The 25,652-nt window shown below is 39.5% G+C and overlaps 1 protein-coding gene across 3 annotated transcripts in view; it reads left to right on the top strand.

Moving 5' to 3' along the window:
- Nucleotides 1-24,244, top strand: part of LOC132828215 (zinc finger protein 76-like) — a 74,052-nt gene extending 49,808 nt beyond the window's left edge. For all 3 annotated transcript variants that reach the window (XM_060845167.1, XM_060845169.1, XM_060845168.1), the window contains exons 8-15: nucleotides 6,543-6,618; nucleotides 7,490-7,615; nucleotides 10,649-10,828; nucleotides 13,310-13,546; nucleotides 15,594-15,745; nucleotides 17,471-17,635; nucleotides 18,042-18,176; nucleotides 23,645-24,244. In XM_060845167.1, coding sequence (XP_060701150.1) covers nucleotides 6,543-6,618; nucleotides 7,490-7,615; nucleotides 10,649-10,828; nucleotides 13,310-13,546; nucleotides 15,594-15,745; nucleotides 17,471-17,635; nucleotides 18,042-18,176; nucleotides 23,645-23,749 — 1,176 coding nt within the window. In that variant the 3' untranslated portion in view covers nucleotides 23,750-24,244. The remainder of the gene's footprint in view (nucleotides 1-6,542; nucleotides 6,619-7,489; nucleotides 7,616-10,648; nucleotides 10,829-13,309; nucleotides 13,547-15,593; nucleotides 15,746-17,470; nucleotides 17,636-18,041; nucleotides 18,177-23,644) is intronic.
- Nucleotides 24,245-25,652: the final 1,408 nt, after the last annotated feature.

Below are 25,652 nucleotides of genomic sequence, written 5' to 3'. Positions count from 1 at the left end.
CTGATGCTAGATTTAAAGGCCAACAGTATACTCCATTCATCAAGGTGTGTTTTTACTAATGCGAGTCATAAATATCATTTTAGTTCAATCATCACGGAGTGTGTGGTCATAGAGTGCTCACTATATCACGCCTGCTTCAGTGGTAACATTGTTCCAGAGTAAGGTTTCCATGCGTGCTTTAGCTTTCACAAAGTTGAGGTCAGAACCACAGTTAAAAGGAAAGGTCAGCATTTTATTACATAGATAAATCAAATGGAATACTAATTCACTCCTTCTGCCCAGCTCAGTCACCTAAGAAACAGGTGGCTGTAGGATTATCTTGGCTCAGAAGTCCTTTGTTTTGTCTTCATTTCTTTGGTTATCCTGGCTCATCTCATGATCCTTATCCTCATCTTCCTCCTCCTGAGGTTTCCTCTTGCTGTTGTATCTCCTCAGCCAACATTGAGACAGTACAGAGTGCAGCATGCCACTATAATGTGGGACACCCTTCCGAGGTATGGCACCACCTCACTCGTTCACGGATTGGTACCTGATTTTTAAGAGGCCTATGGTCTTATGCAATGGTTCTGATGTGGGCAGAATTGTGTCATTTCTTAGCCTTGGTCTGCAGATTACTTCAAGATGTCATCAGTCAGGTGTGGAGGGGGGGGGGAGGTTCCCTTTTCTGTCCATCAACCATACTGTATAAGCTGACACCGGTGAAAGAGGCTGGCACCAATGAGTAGTCCAGAATTCAGAGTCATGATAGCTCTCTGGACGTCTCTCACAGAGCTGCAGTATTTGGCTGTTGTAGCCACAACTTACATGAACAAAACGTCAGTGAAATGCTTTTCTGTTGGCAAAGACTGTTAGTTTATTATAGAGCGCTCTGACTACTATGTGGATGTGACTGATTGTACTCTGAGAAAATGCGAACCCAGTGATGGCCTGACTTCCCATGTCAGAAGGGAAAGACAATGTCAGGGTATCCCTGGTACACACATGAGCTGACAATTGTAAAGTGCCACAAAGTTTCGCATTAGTTTCCTGAGACAATTAGCTGGCATAAAAAATAAGGTCAGCTGTTACTTTTGGTACCAGGGTAGGATTGCCAGCCAGTCCAGGTCCTCGTCCAGCAGCTGGCACAGGTATGTGGTGATGACTCTGGACATTCTGAGGTGTTGTCTACATGGCTGGCATTCATTTTCAGATAGACACACTCCTGTGGTTGAATCTGTCTCTTTGTTTAAATGGTTATGTATCGCATTTTTCTGCAATATACTCATGTATCTCCATTGAAAGGACATTGGCAGCTTTGTGTGAAAATGTTCAGTGACTGTGCACCATGACAATCAAACTGCTGAAATAAAGCATATGACCTATCAGAACCTGATTTCATTCAGGAATCTGACTTGTCCCTGTAGTGTGACTATAATGTCACAGGAGCCTGGAGACATATACCACAGCTACATTAACATCTAGCCTGACAATATCCCATCTTGTGCACAATATTCATCTTGCCTCATTGAAAGTGACCCATGAAAGCATCAGTGTAACCTTGGCATAAAGCAATGCCAAGAGTCCCTAGGTGACCCTCCTTCCCACCTCGAATGCCAAGCCTCTGCTAACATCATTCATCTTAGCGGTGTCATATTTGCAATCCAGATACCATCTATCATTGCCAATGGGGGAAGCGAGGTTTTGAGACAGTTTCCTTTGTACCATTGACTATTCTGGACCTGAGAGATGTCAGGTCATAGCATACTTTCATTCAGTATTTCATGAGATTAGATTACAAATGGATAACGTGGACTTTGTTGACATGCTTCTTAAATGTGAATTGTAGGTAGTTTGTCAGTATTTGGGAATCAATAGAATCTTGATTACTGGATAGTCCCTAACATGCCAGCAATCAACTCCATCTCATTTCGGAAAAAAATGTTACTTTTCCCACTTTGGGTATTTCCTTGTAGATCATCACAAGTGTTTGCTTCTGGCCTGCCATATCCAGTATAAGGAAAGGTAGTAAAGACCTTAGTAAAGCACTTCACTGCCTAACTTGCCATGGTGGGATAGGAATTAAACACATCTTTGGCCTGAGGAAACTTGTGACATTTGCAAAGTTTTCTTGGAAACCTCAGTCACCTGTACAGAAACACTAAAAGCAAATTGTCACTGCCATGAGTATAGTATACATTCGCAAGTACAAAGGGTCAGTTACTCTAGAAACATCAGCTCTTTTCTCTCCTTACAGATGCTGCCAGACCTGCTGAGATTTTCCAGCATTTTCTCTTTTGGTTTCAGAGTCCAGCATCCGCAGTAATTTGCTTTTAACAAATAATTATCATCCAGTGGTGATTGAAAACACTGAAGGAAAATATTGCAAAAGGCATTACACTTCGGATTTTCAGAACAAAATAGTGAGCTTTAGAATTTGAGTTCACCACAGACAGTTGCAGGTTCTGCCTCTAATCCATATATATCCATTATTCCTTCCCTCTCCTACCTTTTCATTATTTCCTCCGGTGATACTTTACCCTCCCTCAAATTTGGTTAAGCACATTTTATTTTTTGATAAATGCCTGTGTTCAAACTCTAAGGGAGCTTGCTGCTGAGGTTCTACAGTTCTTGTATCTTGTCCAGATTGAAGCCTGGATAACTCAGACATGTCTTGATATTCTCCCATCATTACTTGAGCCTGTCCCTTCCCCTTCTCTCCCTCATGCTATCTAGTATATTATCTCTATTATATTCAATTGACTGTAACTATTCCCTCAGCTAGCCAATACAACCAGGCCAATGTCTGCACTTGAAATGGCCGCAGCCACAGTGACACCATGGATAGACCCAAGGGACCCCACAATTTATGTACAACCCACTCTAGCTAATGATTGTAACCTATTTTCCCAGACTGAAATGGCATTGATCACCCAACTTGAGTTGGATCAATCACATGATTAACCATGGCCAACCCTTCAGAGTAGAAACGGCCAAGCATTGTTCCTAGGAGAGTGTTTCTGGAACCATCTTTTCTTTAGCATGAATCAGATTGCTTTTTAATGCATGCATGAAAATAGTTGAGCAGTTTGCCTATTTCATATTCAGAATACCAGGACAAAAAGAACATCCTTGTGGACAAAATATTGCACATTTTTGTCACACCCACAATACTGCTATAAATAAATCCTCCATTTTCTGTTTTGAGTTTTGCTTAACTTGGTGTTTTGACTGTAGTGGGAGGACAGAAGTACTGGTGCTGCAGCTTAACATTGTACAAACTTGCAAGGGATTTACTGAAAAAAGAAATACAACTGTAAGACCATAGCAAATAGGAACATGAGTATTCCATTCAGCCCTTCAAGACTGCTCCACTATTCAACAGGATTATGCTGATTGGAAATTCCTCACATCTACTTTCCTGCCCTTTCCTTGTAATACTGATTCCCCTTTTGAACAAGACTCTATTTCAGCCTTAACTATACATAAGGATTCTGCTCTGTACCACAGCTGGCAAGGAGCTCCAAAGTCTCTCGACCCTCTGCGAGAAGAAATTCCTCCTCATCTCTGTCTTAAATTGGTGCCTCTTGGTTCTGAGACTAAGCCGTCTGATGCTAGATTCCCCCATGAGGGGAACTGTAATGACAACATTTGCCCTGTCAAGGCTCTTAAAACTCTGATATGTTTCACTGAGGTCACTTCTCATTTTCCAAAACTCCAGTGAATTGACACCCAACCTCTTTAGCTTTGCTTATAAGACCATCCCTCCACACTAGAAATCATCCTAGTTCGTTTTCAGTGAACTGCCTCCAATAAAATGAAATTTCTACATAAATAAAAGGATCAAAACTGCTCATACTTCTCCAGATGTAGTTTTACCAGCAAATAGTTGAGGTAAGACTTCACTACTTTTACATACCAACCTCCTTGAAATAAGGGCCAACATTCCATTAACCTTCCTGATTACCTGCTGCACCCTTGTGCTTCCTTGTTGACCATCGCAACTGTTTGTCTCTGGCCTATATTATCCAGTATCGGGAAAGGTAGTAAAGACCTTAGTAAAACAATTCACTGCCTAGCTTGCCATGGTGGGAAGGGAACTAAATGCATCTTGGGCCTTAGGAGACTTGTGACATCTGCAAAGTTTTCTTGAAAACCTCAGTCACCTGTACAGAACACACTAATAACTAAACTGTCGCTGCCGTGGGTATAGCATGCACTCTCAAACGTGAATAATGAGTATCCTATAGTGATTGAAAACATTTCAAAATGTTTAAGGTTAGGGCCAATCAAGGACAGTAGTGGGAAGTTGTGCGTGCAGTCCGAGGATATAGTAGATATGCGAAATGAATATCGTTCGTCAGTATTCACACTGGAAAACGACAATGTTGTCAAGGAGAATGCTGAGATACAGGCCACTAGACTAAACGGGATTGAGGTTCACAAGGAGGAAGTGTTAGCAATTCTGGAAAGTGTGAAAATAAATAAGTCCCCTAAGCCGGATGGGATTTATCCTAGAATTCTCTGGGAAGCCAGGGAGGAGATTGCAGAGCCTTGATTGTTATGTCATCATTGTCTACAGGAATAGTGCCAGAATACTGGAGGATAGCAAATGTCCCTTTGTTCATGAAGGGTAGTAGAGACAATCCTGATAATGATCGACAAGTGAGCCTTGCTTCAGTTGTGGGTAAAGTGTTGGAAAATGTTATCAGAGATAGGATTTATAATCATCAAGAAAGGAATGCGTTGATTAGGGATGGTCAACATGGTTTTGTGAAGGGTAGGTCGTGGCTCACAAACCTTATTTGAGAAGGTGACTGAACAAGTGGGTAAGAGTAAAGCAGTTGATGCAGTGTATATGGATTTCAGTAAGGTGTTTGATAAGGGTCCCCTTGGTAGGCTCTTGCACAAAATATGTAGGCATGGAATTGAAGGTGATTTAGCAGTCTGGATCAGAAATTGACTAGTTGAAAGAAGACAGAGGGTGGTGGTTGATAGGAAGTGTTTGTCCTGGAGTTAGTTTCTTTAATACTACTACTTCAGCGATGGTGATGGTACTTAATTCCTCACCCCTCTTTTTTAGAATTAATGGAATGTTTGAAGTATCTTCCTGTGTAAATACTGATACAAAGTATCTTTTTAACTCGTCTGCCATTTCCTTGTTCCCCAAATCATCTTCCAAGTTAATTTTCTAAGGGCGGAATGTCTGTTTTGACCTCTCGCTGCCTTTTTATAGATTTAAAGCATCTCTTATTGTCAGGTTTTATTTTCCTTGTAATTTGTCCTCATAGTTTGTTTTTCTGCCTCTATTATCTGCTTAGTCTCCTTTGCTCGATTCTGAATTTATCTTAGTCTCTGGGGCTATCACCAAAATAGCCTCCTTATATGCATTCTCTTTGCATTTAATACTTCCTTAACTACCTTAATTTATACATAATTTGCAATATCTCAACTGATATCTCCATTGGCTTAATGTGTGAGAAAATTTTGATCCATTCCTGATGAGTGTCACTTGTTTGTTCTCAGAAAATGTAGCAAATAGGGTACTACAGTCTTCCTCAGTGTCCTTGGGTTAGAAAGAGGGAAGACATTAACATGGGTTTTCCCAACTTGTTGTCTGGTGAGCTGTAATGAAGAAGTGTACATCTGAATGTTGGAAGAGAATTACCATCAATTATTGGGAGGAGAAAACACCTCTGGGAGAAGCAGCAGGAAGGTGAAGGGCCTTTGAAAAAGATCATATAATCCCTACAGTGTAGAAACAGGCAATTTGGCCCATAGAGTTCACACCAACCCTCTGAAAAGCATTCCACCCAGACCAAATCCCCTATCCTATCCTATCCCTGTAATCTTGCATTTCCTACTGCTAATCCACATAGTCTGCATATCCCTGGTCACTGTGGCACAGTGGTTAGCACTGTTGCCTCACAGCGACCCGGGTTCAATTCCCGCCTCAGGCAACTGTCTGTGTGGAGTTTGCGCATTCTCCCTGTGTCTGCGTGGCTTTTCTCTGGGTGCTCCGGTTTCCTCCCACAGTCCAAAAATGTGCAGGTTCGGTGAATTGGCCATGCCAAATTGCCCATAGTGTTAGGTGAAGAGTAAATGTAGGGGAATGGGTCTGGGTGGGTTGCTCTTTGGAGGGTCGGTGTGGACTTGTTGGGCCAAAGGGCCTGTTTTCACACTGTAAGTAATCTAATCTGATCACTATGGGCAATTTAGCATGGTCAGTCTGCCTAACCTGCATGTCTTTCAATAGTGGGAGGAAACTAGAGCACCTGGAGGAAACTTACGCAGAAATAGAACCAGTAGATTGACCAGGTTTACCACAGTGATGTAATTTCAGCGTTCAGACATGAGTGTAAATGGTGACAAATAAGCTGTAAACTGATTCAATCCTATTTGGCAGCAAATGGTTCATACCAAATGTACAATCACGTAAGAAAGGCACTTAATAAAGATTTAGAGCAATGTTACATATCTGCAAAATAGTTTATTTTTCTGTGATACAGTGGCAGACACATAAAAGTGTTGAATTTTAATTACACTTTCTTCCTGCCACATTAAAGGTTCATGAACGGGCTCATACAGGAGATCGACCGTACCGATGTGAACAACCAGGCTGTGGAAAAGCATTTGCTACAGGTAAAGACAGAAACATTGCACAGGAAGTCAGGTTCATATTCCAGAAAAAAAAATAGACAAATACACTGGCAAAATTATGTCAATTTATTTGAATTAGAAATTATATTTTCAAACTGAAATTGAGATATTTTGGGTGTGAACCTTATTTTCCTGTTGTAATAAGAGAGTTGTGACTATGCCAGTGAGTTTATCCGATGAGCAGATGACTCATTAGATGAGGGCAGATTTGATCATTGGTTTGTGCTTGATTGATCTAACTTCAATAGAATGGTAGTCTGTGTACTGTAAGTGGGTGCAATGCCTTTTATCTATCCAGAATATTTTCCATTCTTCTCCAATCATGGCTTACATTCCAAAAATATATTTTAAAAATCTCCCTTCACCTATCACCAGGAATGCTCAAGAAAGGCCTATTCATATCCTTAGAGACAAAAAAAAACTACAGTTGCTGGAATCCAAAATAGCCAGGCAGGATGCTGGAAGAACACAGCAAGCCAGGCAGCATCAGGAGGTTACACCTAAAATGTCAACTTCTCCACCTCCTGATGCTGCCTGTCTTGCTGTACTTTTCTAGCCTCCTGCCTATCTATTCATGTACTTAAGCCTTTTTGTCTACCTTCCTATCAGTACGTGTCTTGTTTTCCATTGTCCTTTAACATCTTGACCCAGATGGATAATATTGTGAAGGATTCCTAGAAATATGTGTGGACTGCAGCAGGTCACCCAAAAGACTATTGTTTAAAAATAATTATTACTTTCATTGGCTATACATGATTCTGAACCTCCTGGAACTTTAGCAGAACACAGTAATTTTGCTTGCTTTCCTTCTTTGTGTTCTGTATTGTTACATTTCTTTTTTGTTCAATTCCAGGTTATGGATTGAAAAGTCACACCAGAACACACACAGGAGAAAAACCATACAAATGCCCTGAAGACACATGTAATAAAGCATTCAAAACATCAGGAGACTTACAGAAGCATATTAGAACACACACAGGTAGCATAATAGTTCTGTAGCACCTCCCCAGATTATTATATTTTCAGTATATGGATTATTGTATGAATTAATTTTTCAATTTGTATTTATGGCTTTGACTTGTTTTAGAATACAATTCTGAGGAACATGATTAATCAATACTTGGAAAGACAGGGATTGATCAGGATAGTCAACACAATTTGTTGGAGGGAGGTCCTGTCTGACAAATTTAAATGAGGTTTTTATAAAGGTCTTTAGATATATCGATGAGGGTAGTGCAGTTGATGTGGTTTGCATGGATTTCAGCAAGGCCTTTGACAAGTCCCACGTAGAAGGCTAGTCCAAAAGGTAAGAGCCCAAGGGACCCAAGACAAATTGGCTTGCAAACAGGAGGCAGAGGATGATAATGGGGGAATGTTTTGCCATCGGAACCTGTGACCAACAGTGTAGCACAGGGGTTGGTATTGGGACCATTGCTGTTTGTTATGTACATTAATGACTTGGATGTGAATGTAGAGGCTATCATGCTGATCATACAAAAATTATTGGTATTTTTGATACTGAGGAGAATGGTCCAAGGCTGTAGTCTGATATTGATCTGCTGGTAAACTGGGCAGAGCAATGTCAAATAGAATTTAATTCTGATAATTGTGAGATATTGCATTTAGGGGGTCCAATAAGGAAGGGATATGTACAATAAATGGTTGGTCCTGAGGAGGAACCAAGGAACAGAGGGACATTGGTATTCAAGTCCATAGATTCCTGAAGGTGTCAGCACAGGTAGGCAGGGTGATGTCGAAGGCATATCGGATGTTTGCCTTTGGTATTTGGGATGTAGAATATAGAACCAAAGAAGTCTTGTTATAACTTTATAAAACATTGGTCAGGCCACAAATGGAATATGGGTTTTTGCACCGATTGTGGTGCCAGAGAATGGCGACTGTACACTTTTCACTGTACTCCTATACTTGAGGACATGTGACAATAAACTCTAATTCTAAACTCTGATCGTTGCGGTTTGGAGGGATTAGATTAGATTACTTACAGTGTGGAAACAGGCTGTTCGGCCCAACAAGTCCACACTGACCCGCCAAAGCGCAACCCACCCAGACCCATTCCCCTGCACCTAACACGACGGGCAATTTAGCATGGCCAATTCACCTAACCTGCACATTTTATTTTGTATTGTGGGAGGAAATCGGAGCACCCGGAGAAAACCCACGCAGATACAGGGAGAATGTGCAAACTCCACACAGAGAGTCACCTGAGGTGGGAATTGAACCCGGTCTCTGGCACTGTGAGGCAGCAGTGCTAACCACTCTGCTGCCCATAATTGCACTGAGAGGATGTAATTGCACTGGAGAGGATGCAGAAGAGATTCACCAGGGTGTTGCCTGGGATGAAAAGTCTCTGTTATGAGGAGAGACTGGATAGCTGGGTTTGTTTCCTTGGAGCAGAAGAGGCTGAGGGGCATCTGATTGAAGTATACAAAATTATGAGAGGCGTAGGCAGAGTAGATGCTGAGAGTCTTTACTCCATGGCAGATGTGTCTGAGACCAGAAAGTATAAATTTAAGATGAAGAGCAAGTCATTTGGAGGAGGTGCACAAAATCATTTTCATCCAGAGGATGGTAGAAATATCGAACATGCTGTCTGAGAGGGTGGAGAAGGCAGGTTCTCTTGCAACATGTAAAAAGCATTTAGATGAGCACTTAAAATGCCAGGGTGTAGTAGGCTATGAACCAAGTATTGGTAAATGGAAATAGTGTAGGTTGCTGGTCAGCACAGACATGATGGGCTGAAGAGCCTGTTTCTCTACTGTATGACTTTACGACTGTATGAATAGTTTGCCAAAGCTGTATATTGTATAAACTTTGCATAAAATGTAGCCAATTTGTAAATTCTTGCATTGGGTCTCCTTTTAAGGACTTTCAAAGTGTCCTGTAAGTTTATTAACAGCAATTAATATGCAAACTATAGAAAGTATAAATACTTGATGAATATTATTTATCTCGATTAAGATTCAGCTCAAATTAGGAATTCTGGAGACGCATTTGCCCACTCTTCCTCATTTTGCTTGAAATGACAGTGGCTACACTTTAAAAGTACATTACTGGTTGCAGTGCTCTTTGTGAACAGTATGAAATGAATGGAAGTTGTATCACTGCATTCATACTCTAACTTAAAAAACTGGGGACATTGGTATGAAGGTAACCTGTGGTAATGTAACTTGCACGTATAAAAGCAAGTCCTACTACTTTGTCCTTTGTTCTAGAATATTCTGGGTCAGCAATTATGCACTGTCGGATAAGAGTGGGAAGATTAGGGGAAGAAGCCACTTATCTAATCACAATTTAAAAAGTTTCTTTTTATGTCCAGAAGTGATCTTACACACACCTTTTTCTTTCCAACACTAAATCACCCACAATGTTGTTTCTCATCTATTAACAACCGCTAGAAAAACACCCATCTTTCTAATTAAAGATTATACATGAAAAGCCCTTTAAGAGCAATGCAAATCATCAAAGGTGAGGGAGAAGTAAAGAGATTAACAAGAACTCAGTATAATTGGAAATGCATTTCATGTGTTTTCAATTCAGTTTTACCCTCTCCTGTCTGTGTAGCTCATGCTAGATTATGGTTATTCAGGTTCCAGTATATTTTAATATGCATTTTCAACAGTCATTTTTCATATTTGAATCTGGAGAATTGATCATCATCTGTGTGAAAATGATAGAGGCAGGTGAAGATTACAGCCAAGCGTAATCATTCATGGTGATCAAGAATGAAAACCTTACTTGATAGTCTCCATTTTCCTCTGAACACATTTGAGGCTATTGCAATGCTCCCTTCATTATTGCAGTGAAGATCAAGTCATTCAGAAATTGAATATGGGACAATGTATGATTCTATACCACAGTATACAATGCAATTCCTCACTAAGCCGTCGGGGTGCCTTAAGTAAATAACTGAAGTGGCTAATGTGAACACTTAATTAAGGAATACTGGTAGATATTTTTCCCCTAAATAACAACGGGTCTGCTTTTTGGACAGGTGAGCGACCATTCAAGTGTCCATTTGAAGGCTGTGGTCGGTCTTTTACCACTTCCAATATCCGTAAAGTTCACATCAGAACACATACAGGGGAAAGGCCATATATCTGCTGTGAACCAGGCTGTGGTCGAGGGTTTGCCAGTGCAACTAATTATAAGAACCACATGAGAATTCACACAGGTGAGTTGCAGTGTTGAACGCAAAGCTAAAGTGATTGTACAACCACACTGCTGGAGCATGTAGCAAATTGAATTGAACCAAGAGGGAGAAAATTTCCCATGAGATTGTACTTAGTTAAACTATTAGATGTTATGAGGTGAAACTGCAATATGTGACAGGGTATGATTGATTTCATGGATATTTGTATGAAATTCCTTTGCTATTGAATGGAGCAACAACTCTGTTCAAACAACACACAGAGAAATGTCATCAGGATACCAACATGTTAACTCATGTATATACTGCACAATGCAATTTCACTGTATGCAGCTTTGGTGGTATGTTTGCGTCCATGCTTGTTTAAAATGAAAAAGCTGAGTAATTTGAAACAGATTCTAAAAAACTTTGCACACCTAATATAAAACAAAGAACTGTGGATGCTGGAGATCTGAAACATAAACGATTACTGGCAAAACTCAGAAAAAATTGTGGGTGCTGTAAATCAAAAACAAAAACAGAAATTGCTGGAAAAACTCAACAGGTCTGGCAGCATCTGTGGAGAGAGATCAGAGTTAATGTTTTGGGTTGAGTGACCCTTCCTCAGAACTGATGATAGCTAGGAAAATGTTGGTTTATATGTAGAAGATAGGGTGGGGGCAGAGGGTAATGAGCATAATGAGGATATTATGTTACTCGAGCTTTGCTCATTGAACCTTTGACAGCATTTGTTCTGTAACTATACTGTATATAGTGGGTTTCCCTAATCAACTTCAGAAAGTCATTTATCTGATGCTAGTTTCTGGATTAGTGGTGCTGGAAGAGCACAGCAGTTCAGGCAACATCCAAAGTGCAGCGAAATCGACGTTTTGGGCAAAAGCCCTTCATCAGGAATAAAGGCAGAGAGCCTGAAGCGTGGAGAGATAAGCAAGTGCCCCATATTGATTACAATCAGTAATAATCATGAATAAATCATGAGGCAGCATGGTATCTTAGTGGTTAGCACTGTTGCCTCAGCACCAGGGACCCAGGTTCAATTCCAGCCTCAGGTGACTGTCTGTGTGGGTTTTTTTCTCTCTATGTCTGCATGGGTTTTTTCCTCCGGGTCCTCTGATTTCCTCCCACAGTCCAAAGATCTGCAGATTAGGTGAATTGGCCATGCTAAATTGCCCATAGTGTTAAGAGATGCGCAGGTTAGATGCATTAGTTATGGGAAATGCAGTATTATAGGCTGGTGGAATGGGTCTAGGTGGGATATTCTTTGGAGGGTTGGTGTGGACTTTTTGGGTCGAATGGCCTGTTTCCACACTGTAGGGAATCTATTCTATTCTAACTAAAGTTAAATCTTAAACATGAACCTCTCTGCAGAGGGTAGCTGGTTTGATTCAAAACTTGAACATATTGTATAACATTTGATGTTTATTGGTAACACTATTTTAAAATATCATCACATTTTAATGAAGTTGAAGTGCTTTGAGCATCAGTATATCTCATCATTCCAATCTGGATCAAATACTGTAGATTGTCACAACGCTGCTAATCGAAAGTTGCGTGAGGCAAGGTAATCAAAGATTATCAGATGAGATAAGAATGTGGAATTCAAAACACAGTCAGATCAGTCATAATCATGTTGAGTCACTGAGCAGGCTCAGGGACCAGATGCTCTATTTCTGCTCCTATTCTGTATGTTCAAGACTCCACCCTCTCTAGCCTGATTTAGAGAATTAGACACAAGTTGTTTAAGAAGTTTGTTTGTGCCAGGAATATCTTCATTAACTAAATATTAGAAGGTGAACTTAGTTGAAGTTCCTATCTGCTGGAGCATCAAGTTTTACAGCCCAAAAGATCCCTAGTTCAGCAACTCTTCGTATGTACTGAATTGGCTGGCCTCAGCTAAGGTACAAATTGGGTTAGCAGTTGGTAGCTGGCCAGAGAGGGTAAGGAGGATCAGCCATTATACCAGCTTCTGGCTGTTGCTCAGGAATTCTGGCTGGGTAGGGCACAAATGCTCAGATTTCAGTTCTGAGCTCCTGTGGCAGCACAACCCATCTACATGTGGGATCTCCAGGACAGGAAGTCAGAAAATTAGACTAGAGGCATGTGAGTCTAGTTTATAGGAGACTAGAATTAAACATGAGGCATTTTCTTTGCCAAAAGTGACTCTATTCTTCTGTTTTTTTAAAAAAATTGATTCATTGGATGTAAGTGTTGCTGGCTGGACCACCATTTATTTCCCATCCCTAGCTGCCTTTGAGAAGATGGTGTTGAGCTGCTTTCTTGAGCCACTGCAGTCTGTTTTGTGTCAGTAAACTCAATACTGTGAGAGGGAATTCTACTTCAAATTCAATGAGCTAGAGAGATTTATAAGCAAATTGATGCATTACAGTGACCACCAAATAAAATATGTTAAAGTATGTCAACTGTTATCAATACAATAAATAAAGGCTCTTGTGTTTTGATTCTTGTTGGAAAATTCAAATTTTGCCTGATTAACTTTACTCTCAGGAGAGAAGCCCTATGTTTGTACAGTACCAGGCTGCGGGAAACGTTTCACAGAGTACTCCAGCCTGTACAAACACCATGTGGTCCACACACATTCCAAGCCATATAACTGCAACCATTGTGGAAAGACATATCGGCAGACTTCCACGTTAGCTACACACAAACGCACTGCGCATGGAGACATGGAAGCAACAGAAGAAAGTGAGCAGGCCTTGTTTGAACAGCAACAACATCAGCAAGGTGAGTATCTTAACTACAGCTAATGCTCTCTGATTATGCTTTTATTGTTTAAGCAATCATCCCATCAAGAGGGATGAAGTGAAGCATTTGCTTTAATTTTGGACTTTGAACAACTCAACACCATCTTCATGTTGCAGTTGTATAAGACTCTGGTGCGGCCGCATCTGGAGTATTATGTGCAGTTTTGGTCGCTATACTATAGGAAGGATGTGGAGGCACTGGAATGGGTGCAGAGGAGGTTTACCAGGATGTTGCCTGGTATGGTAGGAAGATCGTATGAGGAAAGGCTGAGGCACTTGGGGCTGTTGTCATTGTAGAAAAGAAGATTTAGGGGTGACTTGATAGAGGTGTACAAGATGATTAAGGGTTTAGATAGGGTTGACCATGAGAACCTTTTTCCACGTATGGAGTCAGCTATTACGAGGGGGCATAGCTTTAAACTAAGGGGTGGTAGGTATAGGACAGATGTTAGGGGTCGATTCTTTACTCAGCGAGTGGTGAGTTCATGGAATGCCCTGCCAGTAACAGTGGTGGACTGTCCCTCTTTATGGGCATTTAAACGGGCATTGGATAGGCTTATGGAGGAAAGTGGGCTAGTGTAGGTTAGGTGGGCTTGGATTAGCGCAACATCGAGGGCCGAAAGGCCTGTACTGCGCTGTATTTTTCTATGTTCTATGTTCTATGAACACTTGGAAAATTACTCATTGGACCTCAGCCTTGCTCTTGTGGGCAATAAAAATGTCTACAGCTTTTGCAGCTACTTGTGACTTCTGTAATCTGTATTTTAATAGCATTTTTCATGTTAGAAGTGCTACATCTTGTGGGTGATAAAACATCCACATTCCAGAATAAAGTAACGAAGGAGCTAGGCCATATCAGTGTCGGCACTTTGTTCAAACTGGACATGATGGGAAAAATAAATGGTCAGGTACCATATTTATGCAAATATAAAATAATCTAGATGTTAGGTTTTTCATTGTGCGGGGGGATTTTTTCGCTTTTGGATTAAATTATTGGGTTGTGCAGTAAGGCAGACTTTCTGTATCAGTTCAAAATGTAGCTGTGTGATTCCCCTTTTGTAGATAATGTCACATCATGGTCACTCCTCTCTGCTCATGTCATTTTGATCACCCAATGGAGTTCAAGAGGGATTTCCCAGATTTTCTTTCTTGAATTGATTTAAGATTTTTGAAGACTTTGTATTTTCTTGCCTTTCCAGGAGAATCCTCAGCTCCTGTGGAAGCAAATTCTGAATATCATGGTGCTCCGTGGCCTCATTAGTGTTTGGCATGGGTTTGAGGGACAGCATAGATTGGAGTGATCAAAAGAGGGCAGAAAAGTAAGCGAGTGAAAGATCAAGTGACAGATGTAGTCATCAAGAGAGATTAAAGCCACTGTGGTAAAGTGAGTTATGTGAAACAAGACAGTACATGGAGAGAAATTAAGGGACAATGACTCCGAGAAGTTGTGGCAACAGAAGTAGCAGTTCCCAAAGATTCGATGAAGAGAGGATTCATTAATAGTAATGTGATAGAGAATTTCTCAGTTTTTGTATTGCATTTGTTGCATGTGATTGTACTTTTAAAATGGTGAGTGATCTTAGGATTCTGCTTCAAATGAACCAATAAGTCTCCCTGCGAAGATGATGTTACACAATCTGTTCATTAAAGAACAAAATTCCATTCTGAGCCCTTGGCTAAATACTGTACAAACGATTCTCGACCATTTGCCTCCTGTTTTAATAACTGTGCATAAACATATTATGGATGCTGCATCATTCCACATATTCTGTTTTACACACTGTACCTGCCATATTGTCATGCAAATGAAAGTTACCACATAAAATCCATCTAATTGTTGTGAATAGAAACAGTTCTGTGGGGTTCTGTGTCTGAATCTAGAGAAAAAGATCAATGAAATTGTCATTTTACAATTAACAATTTTGACCATGCTTTATATTTTGTGAATGTGAGTCCTCGTGACATGCTTTATTTTCATTTGTGTTGAACTCAATCTTTTTAATCCCATATATTTGACTAATTCATAGCAACAGTTATTGAACCTACATTGAAAAGGCCTCGCATCACGTACCTTTCAGGGGTTGAAGGTGACGGTGGAATTCCTACCCAGGTTACCATGGTAACCCAAGATGGGCTTGGATCTCAGGTAGCCCTTATATCACAAGATGGTACTCAGCAGGTATGATGAAGATTTGGGTGTTTGAATTGTGTGGTCATTTATTCCCTCACCTCTAATATCAATTCATTGCAATTAGATTCTGTCTGAAATGTGACTGCAAGAACATAAGCAATCTTTTAAAGATTTTTACAGAATTTCTCCCCCTCTTTTCCTTGTGGTTTCAACCAGGTAGTGGAGATTGTTTCCACTGGTGCTGCATATCTTTTACTATCTTGCTCAAGTAACCATTCATCATCATCTAGGAGTCTCAACGGTGAGCTTTGACAGGCTGTTTGGTCATAGGGAGTGGTATAACCAAATCTGAGTTCTCTTTGATACCACTAAACTTGGATGTTTCAGTGAGTGCCATTAACCAATAACAGAGAACAGGAAATCCAACGAATATGTTGTTCCTCCATCCAACTGAGGCCAATTTTGTCCCCGGTAGCTTTTCTAATTAATTTAAACAACTTATCACAGAATGCATAGCTCAGTAACACTCTTCGCCCACTAAGATAGGGAGAAAATACAGTTGTTTATTCTTTTAAAAATATGTTGTTAATCACTCAACCAACCACTCACCTCTGATTTAGAAGGTTTTGGTTTCCGTCCTACTTCAGGACATTGAAACAAAATCAAGCTGGCACTACAGTGCAAGGCGAATGGATACAATTCTGCCAGAAGTGCTGTCTTTATGTTGAAATGTTAGGCTGTCTCAAATGGTTAGAATAGATCCCATGATAACATATTCATAACTCAACCTATATCACAAAAACAGATTATCTGGTCATTGTTGGATGGAAGCTAGCTATGTGCAGATCGGCTGCTATATTTCAATGCTGTAAAAGTATCACCTGTGAAATACTTGTAGATATCCGGTGGTGTGTACAAGTAGTTGTATAAATGCAAATCCTTCAAGTCTTTTTTTCCTCAAAAATGCTCAATACTATTAATAGCAAAGCTGTACCTGGTGAGTCAGAGTTATAATATCATAATTGAAATAGTGGCTGATGAATTCCTAAACTATTACAGGGGTGGGTGAGAAATAGAATGTTGTGTTGTGTCATTAAAGTTAAATTCTTTATCCTCCCACGCCAGTTAACAATTTGATAATAAAATACCCATTGAATAACCATACTTGGTAGACCCCATATAAGAACATCAGAACTAGAAACAGGAGTAGGCCATCTGGCCCTTTGAGCCTACTCTGCCATTCAATAAGATCATGGCTGACCTTTTTGTGGACTCAGATCCACTTAGCCATCCTCTCGCCATAACTTTTAATTCCTTTACTGTTCAAAAGCCTATCTATGCCTTGAAAGCATTCAATGAGGTAGCCTCAAATGCTTCACTGGGCATGGGATTCACAACACTTTGGGAGAAGAGGGTCCTCCTCAACTCTATCGAAAATCTGCTCCCCCTTATTTTGAGGCTATGCCCCTTAGTTCTAGTTTCCCCCACCACTGGAAACAACCTCCCTGCTTCGATCTTCCTTTCATAATTTTATATGTTTCTATAAGAATCTCCCTCATCCTTCTAAATTCCAATGTGTATAGTCCCAGTCTACTCAATCTGTGCTCATAAGCCAACCTTGGCAACTCCTGGATCAACCTAGTGAAACTCCTCCATACCCCTTCCAGTTTCAATTCATCCTTTCTGAAGTAAGGAGATCAAAACCATATGCAAAAATTTTTCTAAGTTTATTATTATTCAGCAGTAATCATTTCAACCTTTTGTTGAATGCAGGTTAGTCTATCGCATGAAGACTTGCAGGCCCTGGGAACAGCTATCACCATGGTAACTCAGGATGGTACTACAATCGCTGTACCCACACATGAAGGTGACCTAACAGGATCACCGGGAGCTCATACAGTTACCATGGTCACAGCAGATGGTACAGAAGCACAACAGGTGTGTCACAACTTGCAGCATCATTCATTGAGATGGATATAATTAAAGATGCTGCAAGTATGTATTGCAATTGTTCATCCTGCTAATCATTTTATCTTTAACGGCAAAAAAGTTAGGCAGGATATTTTTGTGGACTGCAGTATGCTGTCATGTCACTGCTCAAATCCTCTCCTGTGAAGTATCATTGACAATCTTCATGGAAATGTTCATGTCTGGAACTCTTCAAAAAATCAAACTTCAATAGCCAAAAGCTTACCTTTCGTTTGTCCATGGGCGCAGTATGTTTATAATGTGTTTTTAAATTCTGAATTCACAACTCCAGAATGGAATAAAACAAAAGGATTGTTAAGGTTTATACTTATAACGAGCTTTACTTAATAATCATCCGTGAACTTTATTTTGCCAGGTTGCTATAGTAACATCGGATGGGATGGTAACTGGGGACTCTGCGTTAGCAGCTCTACATGCAGCTGAGGTGGTACAGCATCATCAACAAGTTGCATTAGTAGCAACTGCTAATGGTACACAGATAGCAGTACAGGTGGGTAAGTGTGATGATGTGTTAAACTGAGCAGTATTTCTACATTTAAAGTTGCAATATACCCTTTTGAAAAACAACAGAGATAATAATCCCTGAAATAATTGAAAGTCATTCCGGTCATCTAAATCCAATGAATCCACTATATGATTAGTATGCCATAGTATTTCTTGTAATCTCCTGATCAGGATTTATAATCTGCTTAATCTAGTTTCTCACAGCTTGAAGAAAGGATTCTTCCTTAATGCCCAAGATAATTTTAACCACAAAATAAATAAACCTTAATTTAACATTATTCATCTCCGTGGTTATTCATAGCAAGACTGGGACCACCATATTCTGCAATGTTAATATGATTTGAGGGGCAGAATGAATCAAGCTATTCCACAAATATCATTTGTGGCACTATTGAGATGCTATGTGAGAATTTTTTCAGTTTTCCTTAAATCATTGAAGAAGAGTCGATAACTGCTGCTGGGGAATGGTGGCATATGAGAAAGTTTTAAGAAAAAGTTATGACATCTTTCTCATCTATTGCGTTTGTTACTGTACTGAATGCCTTGGATTAAGGTTTGGACTCAATTTAAGGTATTAGTAGCAGTAAACCAGATATTTGAGGGTCATCTCATTTTGAGCTTTGTGTCATTGGTTTCCTGTGACGATGAGTCTCTGTACTATTTAGTGAACAAGCGGTGTTGTGCAAATTGATGGAGAAAAGAGAGAATGAATGTTCACAGAGATGCTCTGATACAATAATCTAGTCATTTAAATTGGGACTTAACTAATAGTAATTGATTAGATTGGGACATGAATTCTGCTAAGTGTTTTTAGGTTACAATATGCTTTGACATCTGATCTCAGATGAATTACTTCGTTGCCACCTGAGCAATTCTACCTTTTGCAAATCTAATTCTGCCATGCACAAAGCTGTACTCCCCTATGGAAAACCTTAATGACTCTGACACAATTCAATTGAAGTAGATTTATTTCTGATGTTCTTAGCAGGAAATTCCTAAGCAGCCTGGTTGTCAATGCACTGGAGATATACTCCAAGCCAAAGCTATGTGATACCATGCAGGATCAATACTTGACTCTGGAGTTGCATTTGTTTCCTCCTTTCATCAAGGTGGCAAAGTAAATCTACATTCTTCAACTCAAACAAAAGTTAAAAAGCCTAAGGGTATATGGAAGCTAGTGACTATTGGCTTGATTCCTGGGATAACAGGATTGACCAATGAGGAGAAATTAAGTTGGTTAGGATTGCATTCACTGGCATTTATGAGAATGAGGGGTGCATTCTCATAGAAAACTACAAAATTCTAACAGGACTAGACAGCTTAGATGCAGGAAGAATGTTCCTGATGTTGTGGGAGCCTAAAACCGATGGTCAATGTTTAAAGTTAAAGGGTAAACCTTTTAGGACTGAGAATGAGGAGAACTTTCTTCACTCAGAGCTGTGAGCCTGTGGCATTCACTACCACAGAGAGTGATTGAGGCCAAACATTGTGTTTTCAAGAAGAAGTAGATTTAGCTGTTATGGCTAAAGGAATCAGTGGATATGGGAGGAGGACAGAATGTAGGTATTGAGCTTGATGATTAGCCATAGTCTAGAATGAATGGCAGAGCAGATGCGAGGAGCCGTAAAGCCTGTTTCGATCTTCTATATTTATGCTTCTATGAAGCAATGTCACACCGCATCCTTGAGATGCGATTGTTTCTTTTACTGGTGTGCACTCCAAAGTCAGGTCACCAATCTAACTCCCTATATCCTGCCACTTTGGCATCATTGCCCACTTGCAGCTGTTGCATATTGTTCCAAAGTAACAGCTTAAAAAGTCACAGTGCCAAAGAGACTTAATAGCTCGCTAACTTTAGCAGTAGTATGTGGACAATGAGCTGAATCCAAATATTATTTGATCCTAGAATTATGGTTATCGATAAACAAAATTGACTTTTGCAGTAATAGATCACATACTGTTAAACTTTTTGTGCTGATGTATTTGCATTTTTACTAATCAGACTATCCCAAACAAAACAAAAAGAAGGAAATAGAATATTTAATCTATGTTCATTCTGTATATAAACCTAAAGATTCATTGAGGAATATAGCAGATAAGTTTGTCCAGAAAAAGTAAACTGGATGAAGTGGTTTGAATTTGTTTTTAACAATTTTATTTATTATTTTTCTTTTCTCTGCTTTTCATTCCTTGTGTCTGTTTCCATTAACTAGGATTGAGATTGTTCTATTGATGTTGTCATACTATCTCTTCCATTGTCATTATTTCCTTCACTGCTTTTTTCTCTATGCTACTGTTTCCACAGCTTCTCAATATTTCTGTCATTATTGTCCAGATCTATTATAGTGCACGCAGTGGAGGAGATGGAGGGGGTTTCTAACAGCCATAATCGGGAACCATGATTATTAGCACTTTAGCTTTGAAATGAAAGTTTGATCATGACTTTACTGATAAATGCAGTTCCCATTAAATGTGGAAATCCTGATAAATCTGGGAATTTATGTCCAATGATTAATTGCAAAGTGCTTCACCTTGGTAAGACGAAAAATGTTACAGCATTCAGGCAAGTTTATCTCTGTTACTTTCTTTTACATTTTTGGGTTAGCAAGCTAAAATAATACAAAACTTTAACTTGTAGTGAACCCCTAATTACATCAGGACTGCCAATCTGGTACATTTGTAAAGATTGGAATATGAAAGTTTACCTTTGATAGTTGAGTTTTAACTGTTTTTGAAATATTCCCCAATCTGTATTTAAAAATAAATTTGCAGTAGCTGGTTGTGATAATGACAGCTGATAAATTACTATATTGAAACAAAGAAAATGGAAATATCTGAGCAGTAGCTTGTTTGATCATAAACCAAATTACTAATTCCAACCACAGTAAATAGGAATGTTTTGCAATCCTCCTTGGTATCTGTCTCTACATTTATGTGAAGGAACCACCCAATGGGATTAATATGTTCCTTAACACCATGAAAACTGCATTACATGGGATAACCATTAGCTGTAGAAGTCCCATTACTGTTTTGATATGGACTAGCCCAAACCCCTCAAAACATTTCAAGAAGGTAGCCCAGACCCTAACTTTGCTAGTTGTTTTAAGCAAGTGTAAAGTTAGTATTCCAGGGGAGAATCAGCTGGTCAAACCACTTAGTTTTAAACAAAACAGAATTTATTTACAAGACTACTGAATGAAACACAAACAAAAGAGAACAGAATACCGAATAACTTAACCTATCCAAAAACCCAACCGCTTATACCAACTTAATGATACTATTCCAAATACTTGCGACAATCTCCATAAACACCCCTTGACATAAAAGGTAAAATCAAACACAGGGTCTTACAGGAGAGAAGTCAGAGAGAGAGAAAGAAGATCAGCATAGACCTGCATCTCTTAGGTTCAATAGCTTCACAACACTACTGCTAAAAACTAAATCAAACCAGAGAAAAGCTGAGCTGGGAGAACTGGCCACTCCCCTTTCATTGTACAGGTGTTTTTTTTTTCAAAAACTTAAAAGCCTGTTGCCTGAGGTAGTGTCAGATAGCTATAATCAAACTGGCCCTAAAACCTTTCAACTTGGACTTTTCGGAGTCTGTGTCTTTTGCGACCTCTCTGAGAACAAATCAAGGACAACATAACCTTGTTAAAGGAGCAGCTTCCTCACAGCTTTGAGTGACCTCAATTATAATCCATTGTAATTGGAGAAAAAGCTCGAGTGAATTTATGTTGTAGTCCCTCAGGAGCTACCTTTTGATCGCTTATAACCACAGAATTTACTCACCACAGAGTAAATTTGGACACCCTGGCTGATTCTTCAACTAAAGCAATAATTATCACATTAATGAAGGGTTTACATTCCCTCTGAAATAATAACACAGCAGGAAATATTTCTGCTTTCTACTGTTGTAGAACGAGGTTCCTGCAGGATATGCAAGTCAAAAGGGAAGGGGTTTCAGTAACCGGCTTTTAAAAGAGAATCATGATTTTGGTTGATGGATTTATGAAGTTGATCGGAGCATATGATTCTTTTTTGTAAAGCTACACACAATCTTTTACAGGTAACAATGTTAAGACCATAAGAAATAGGAGTGGAAGTAAGGCCGTTCGGCCCGTCGAGTCCACACCGCCATTCAATCATAGCTGATGGGCATTTCAACGTCACTTACCCGTACTCTCCACGTATTCCTTAATTCCTTGCAAGATTAAGAATTTATCAATCTCTACCTTGAAGACATTTAACATCCCGGCCTCCACTGCGCTCCATGGCAGTGAATTCCACAGACCCATCACTCTGTGGCTGAAGAAATGTCTCCTCCTTTCCATTCTAAATTGATCCCCTCTAATTCTAAGGCTGTGCCCACCAGTCCTAGTATCCCCGCCTGACGGAAACAATTTCTCAGCGTCCATCCTTTCTAAGCCATGCATTATCTTGGAAGCTTCTATTAGATCTCCCCTCAACCTTCTAAGCTCTAATGAATACAATCCCAGGATCCTTAGACGTTCATCATATGTTAGGCCTACCATTCCAGGGATCATCCGTGTGAATCTCCGCTGTACACGCTCCAGTGCCAGTATGTCCTTCCTGAGGTGTGGGGCCCAAAACTGGACACAGTATTCTAAATGGGGCCTAACCAGAGCTTTATAAAGTCTCAGTAGCACATCACTGCTTTTACATTCCAACCCTCTTGAAATAAGTGACAACATTACATTTGCTTTCTTAACCACGGACTCAACCTGCAAGTCAACCTTTAGAGAATCCTGTACTGGCACTCCCAGATCCCTTTGTACTTTGGCTTTATGAATTTTCTCACTGTTTATAAAATAGTCCATGTCTGTGTTCCTTTTTCCAAAATGCAAGACCTCACATTTGCTCACGTTGAATTTCATCAGCCATTTCTTGGACCTTTCTCCTAAACTGTCTAAATCTTTCTGTTATTGCTGGACATTGAATCCAATAATTTCAGTAATAAATATGATAGGGTGCAAGGTTTCTTGTAGTTTTTAAGTAATCGAAAATCATCTAATCATGAATAGCCAAAGTATAGCACATAACAATCCTGTGGATTTGTGATCTATCAGTACAATATGCAAGCAAGAGAAGTATAAGATATTTGTGACTTAAACCATACTATCATCTAGCTTGGGTAAATTTTCATGAAGAATGTAACATTTGTGAATTGCTCAGTTGTATTCACAGAGTGACACAGTACTTTAACCCCCGTGAATTACTTTTTAAATGCAGTCATTGTCATTTGTGCACAGTAAGTGAATGGGTGGCCAACTGGATGAGAACATTTGCAACTGTAGTGACATTACGCTTCTCTCAATTTCTTTCTGAGCTGTACAAGTTCATAAACTATCAGTATAATGTCAAAATCACCTGAACCTCAGGACCTCACCGCACCAGCTGATTTGGTAATCGCATATCAATATTTTTCTCTTTTAGCTGGAGGAACAGCAGACATTGGAGGAAGCTATTGGCATGGCAACAGCAGCAATTCAACATGAAGGATTGACACAAGATACAGTTATGACAGATAACGATCCATGAAAATGGAGACCAGGAATCAAGTGCCACATACAGGAATGAGTGAGCTGTGGTTTGCTACCTAGTATTGTTCAATGAAATCCTGGGAACCAAACTTAAACTACTCACAGACTAAATGAGTCTATTCTCAGGACTAATAATTTACTGTGTGTATGTTGATCTCAACTCAGGTGATTTTACACAATATGGTAAGAGTTTTAAGATGAAAAGGAGTTTTAGAGCTGCTGTACTGTTCGATAGACTTGTGGATTTACTTGTACAGTATAAGATATAGTTTTATTGAAAATTTCCATAGTTTTGCTTTTTATTAAAAATGAAATGTTTAATGAAACTGGTGTAGGGTTGGCTTCTGTGCAGAGTTGGGAAAATATCAGGCTGGTCATTTTATGGGCAATCAGTGACAAGTTTTCAGAATGTGTGTGCTGCATTTTGAGGTCCAGCTTTTGATGCTATATGAACCTGTATATGTATATATGAAAATAAATTTTGAAAACTGTGCTTATTTGCTGACTTTTGTGATGATTTCGAAGTTGCCCTTTAACAACGTTTTATGCAGTATTTCAAGATCTGTTGGGAGAGTGATGGTGAATATTGGCTCCGATTAGGCATCCATTACTGCAATGTCATATACTTATTAAAAATCAAAGCCAGTTTCTCCTGACGACAGTAATATTATTGCTCATACCAGTATGCTAGTTCTGGCAGAAATATCTAATTTTTGTAGTAATTAAAAGTTTGCAGTATTTGTATTGAATTAAATGCAGCCATACTAGATAGCCCAGTATCAAGAAAATAACATTAAACTGGCAAGTAAAGGTAGATCTGGTTGAGACAAGTCAAGCTTCCATTCTCTGTAATTGTTTTAGCTGAGTAATATGTGCAGGCATCTTAATCTCTCATGTTTATAGAACAGTACTCAGCCCCAAACCCATTTGTGGAATATATGTGTGAGGAATCAGTGTGCTGACAGATGAATAGTGCCATGCAGTGAATGTGGAGCAAGTGAGTGATGAGGCACTCCGAGCAAGCAACAGCTCAAACCAACTCAGACTCCTGGTCAGACAAAGACTCCCAACATCGCCTCAGCCTGACAGAAACCACATATGGTTAAAGTTCCACTTTTATTTTGGATTAGTTTTTGTTTGGCTTGTAGATCAATAAAAACTTTTCAACATAAGTGGTAATATCAAGGAAGTTCACCATCACCTTGTTGGAAGACCTTTTCAGAGTAAATAATGATGGGCAATAAATGTGGCAAACCCAGAAGTTAATGGCATCTAAAATCAGGGACAGACTGACTATGAACAAATTCCAGATGAGGAAGAGAATCAGCATGGATTTGTGACAGGTAAATCATGTGTGAGTAAGCTAATTTAACTCTCTGATGTGGCTAAAAATTAGTATAGTAGACAGGAAACTGTCTGTAGATGCTGTCTATATAGAGTGTATAAAGCATCAGATAAAGTCTGCACAAAAGATTAAGGAAAGCAGAAGCAGCTGACATAGCCTTATAACATGGGTTAATAGTTGTTTCGGAGGTAGGATGCAGAGATAAAGAGAATGCATTCTGATTAGGCAGAACATGATTTGGTATTCCCTTGGGGTTCTTTTCTGGTGCTTTAGCATTTCACCAGAAAGATCAATGACCTGGATGAAAGAACAGAAACTATATATTTAAGGTTGCAGATGACATGAAGACAAGGCAGAGTAAATTATGGAAATGAATCAGGAAATTATAAGAGACAAAACAGATTAAGTGAATGAGTGGATATGGAAAAACAAGAATTAAGGTAACGGGGTCATTTTTCAGGTTGGCAATCTAGTGGAGTGTCACAGAGATCAGTGCTGGGTCCTCAACTATTTACAATTTAGTTACTGAATCAGACAAAGGGACTGACTAAATTCG

The sequence above is a fragment of the Hemiscyllium ocellatum genome, chromosome 26 (genome assembly GCF_020745735.1).
Source record: "Hemiscyllium ocellatum isolate sHemOce1 chromosome 26, sHemOce1.pat.X.cur, whole genome shotgun sequence".
NCBI classification, from domain to species: Eukaryota; Metazoa; Chordata; class Chondrichthyes; order Orectolobiformes; family Hemiscylliidae; genus Hemiscyllium; species Hemiscyllium ocellatum.
Note: the sequence above shows the minus strand (reverse complement) of the source record. Positions and strands in the feature narration are given on the sequence as shown.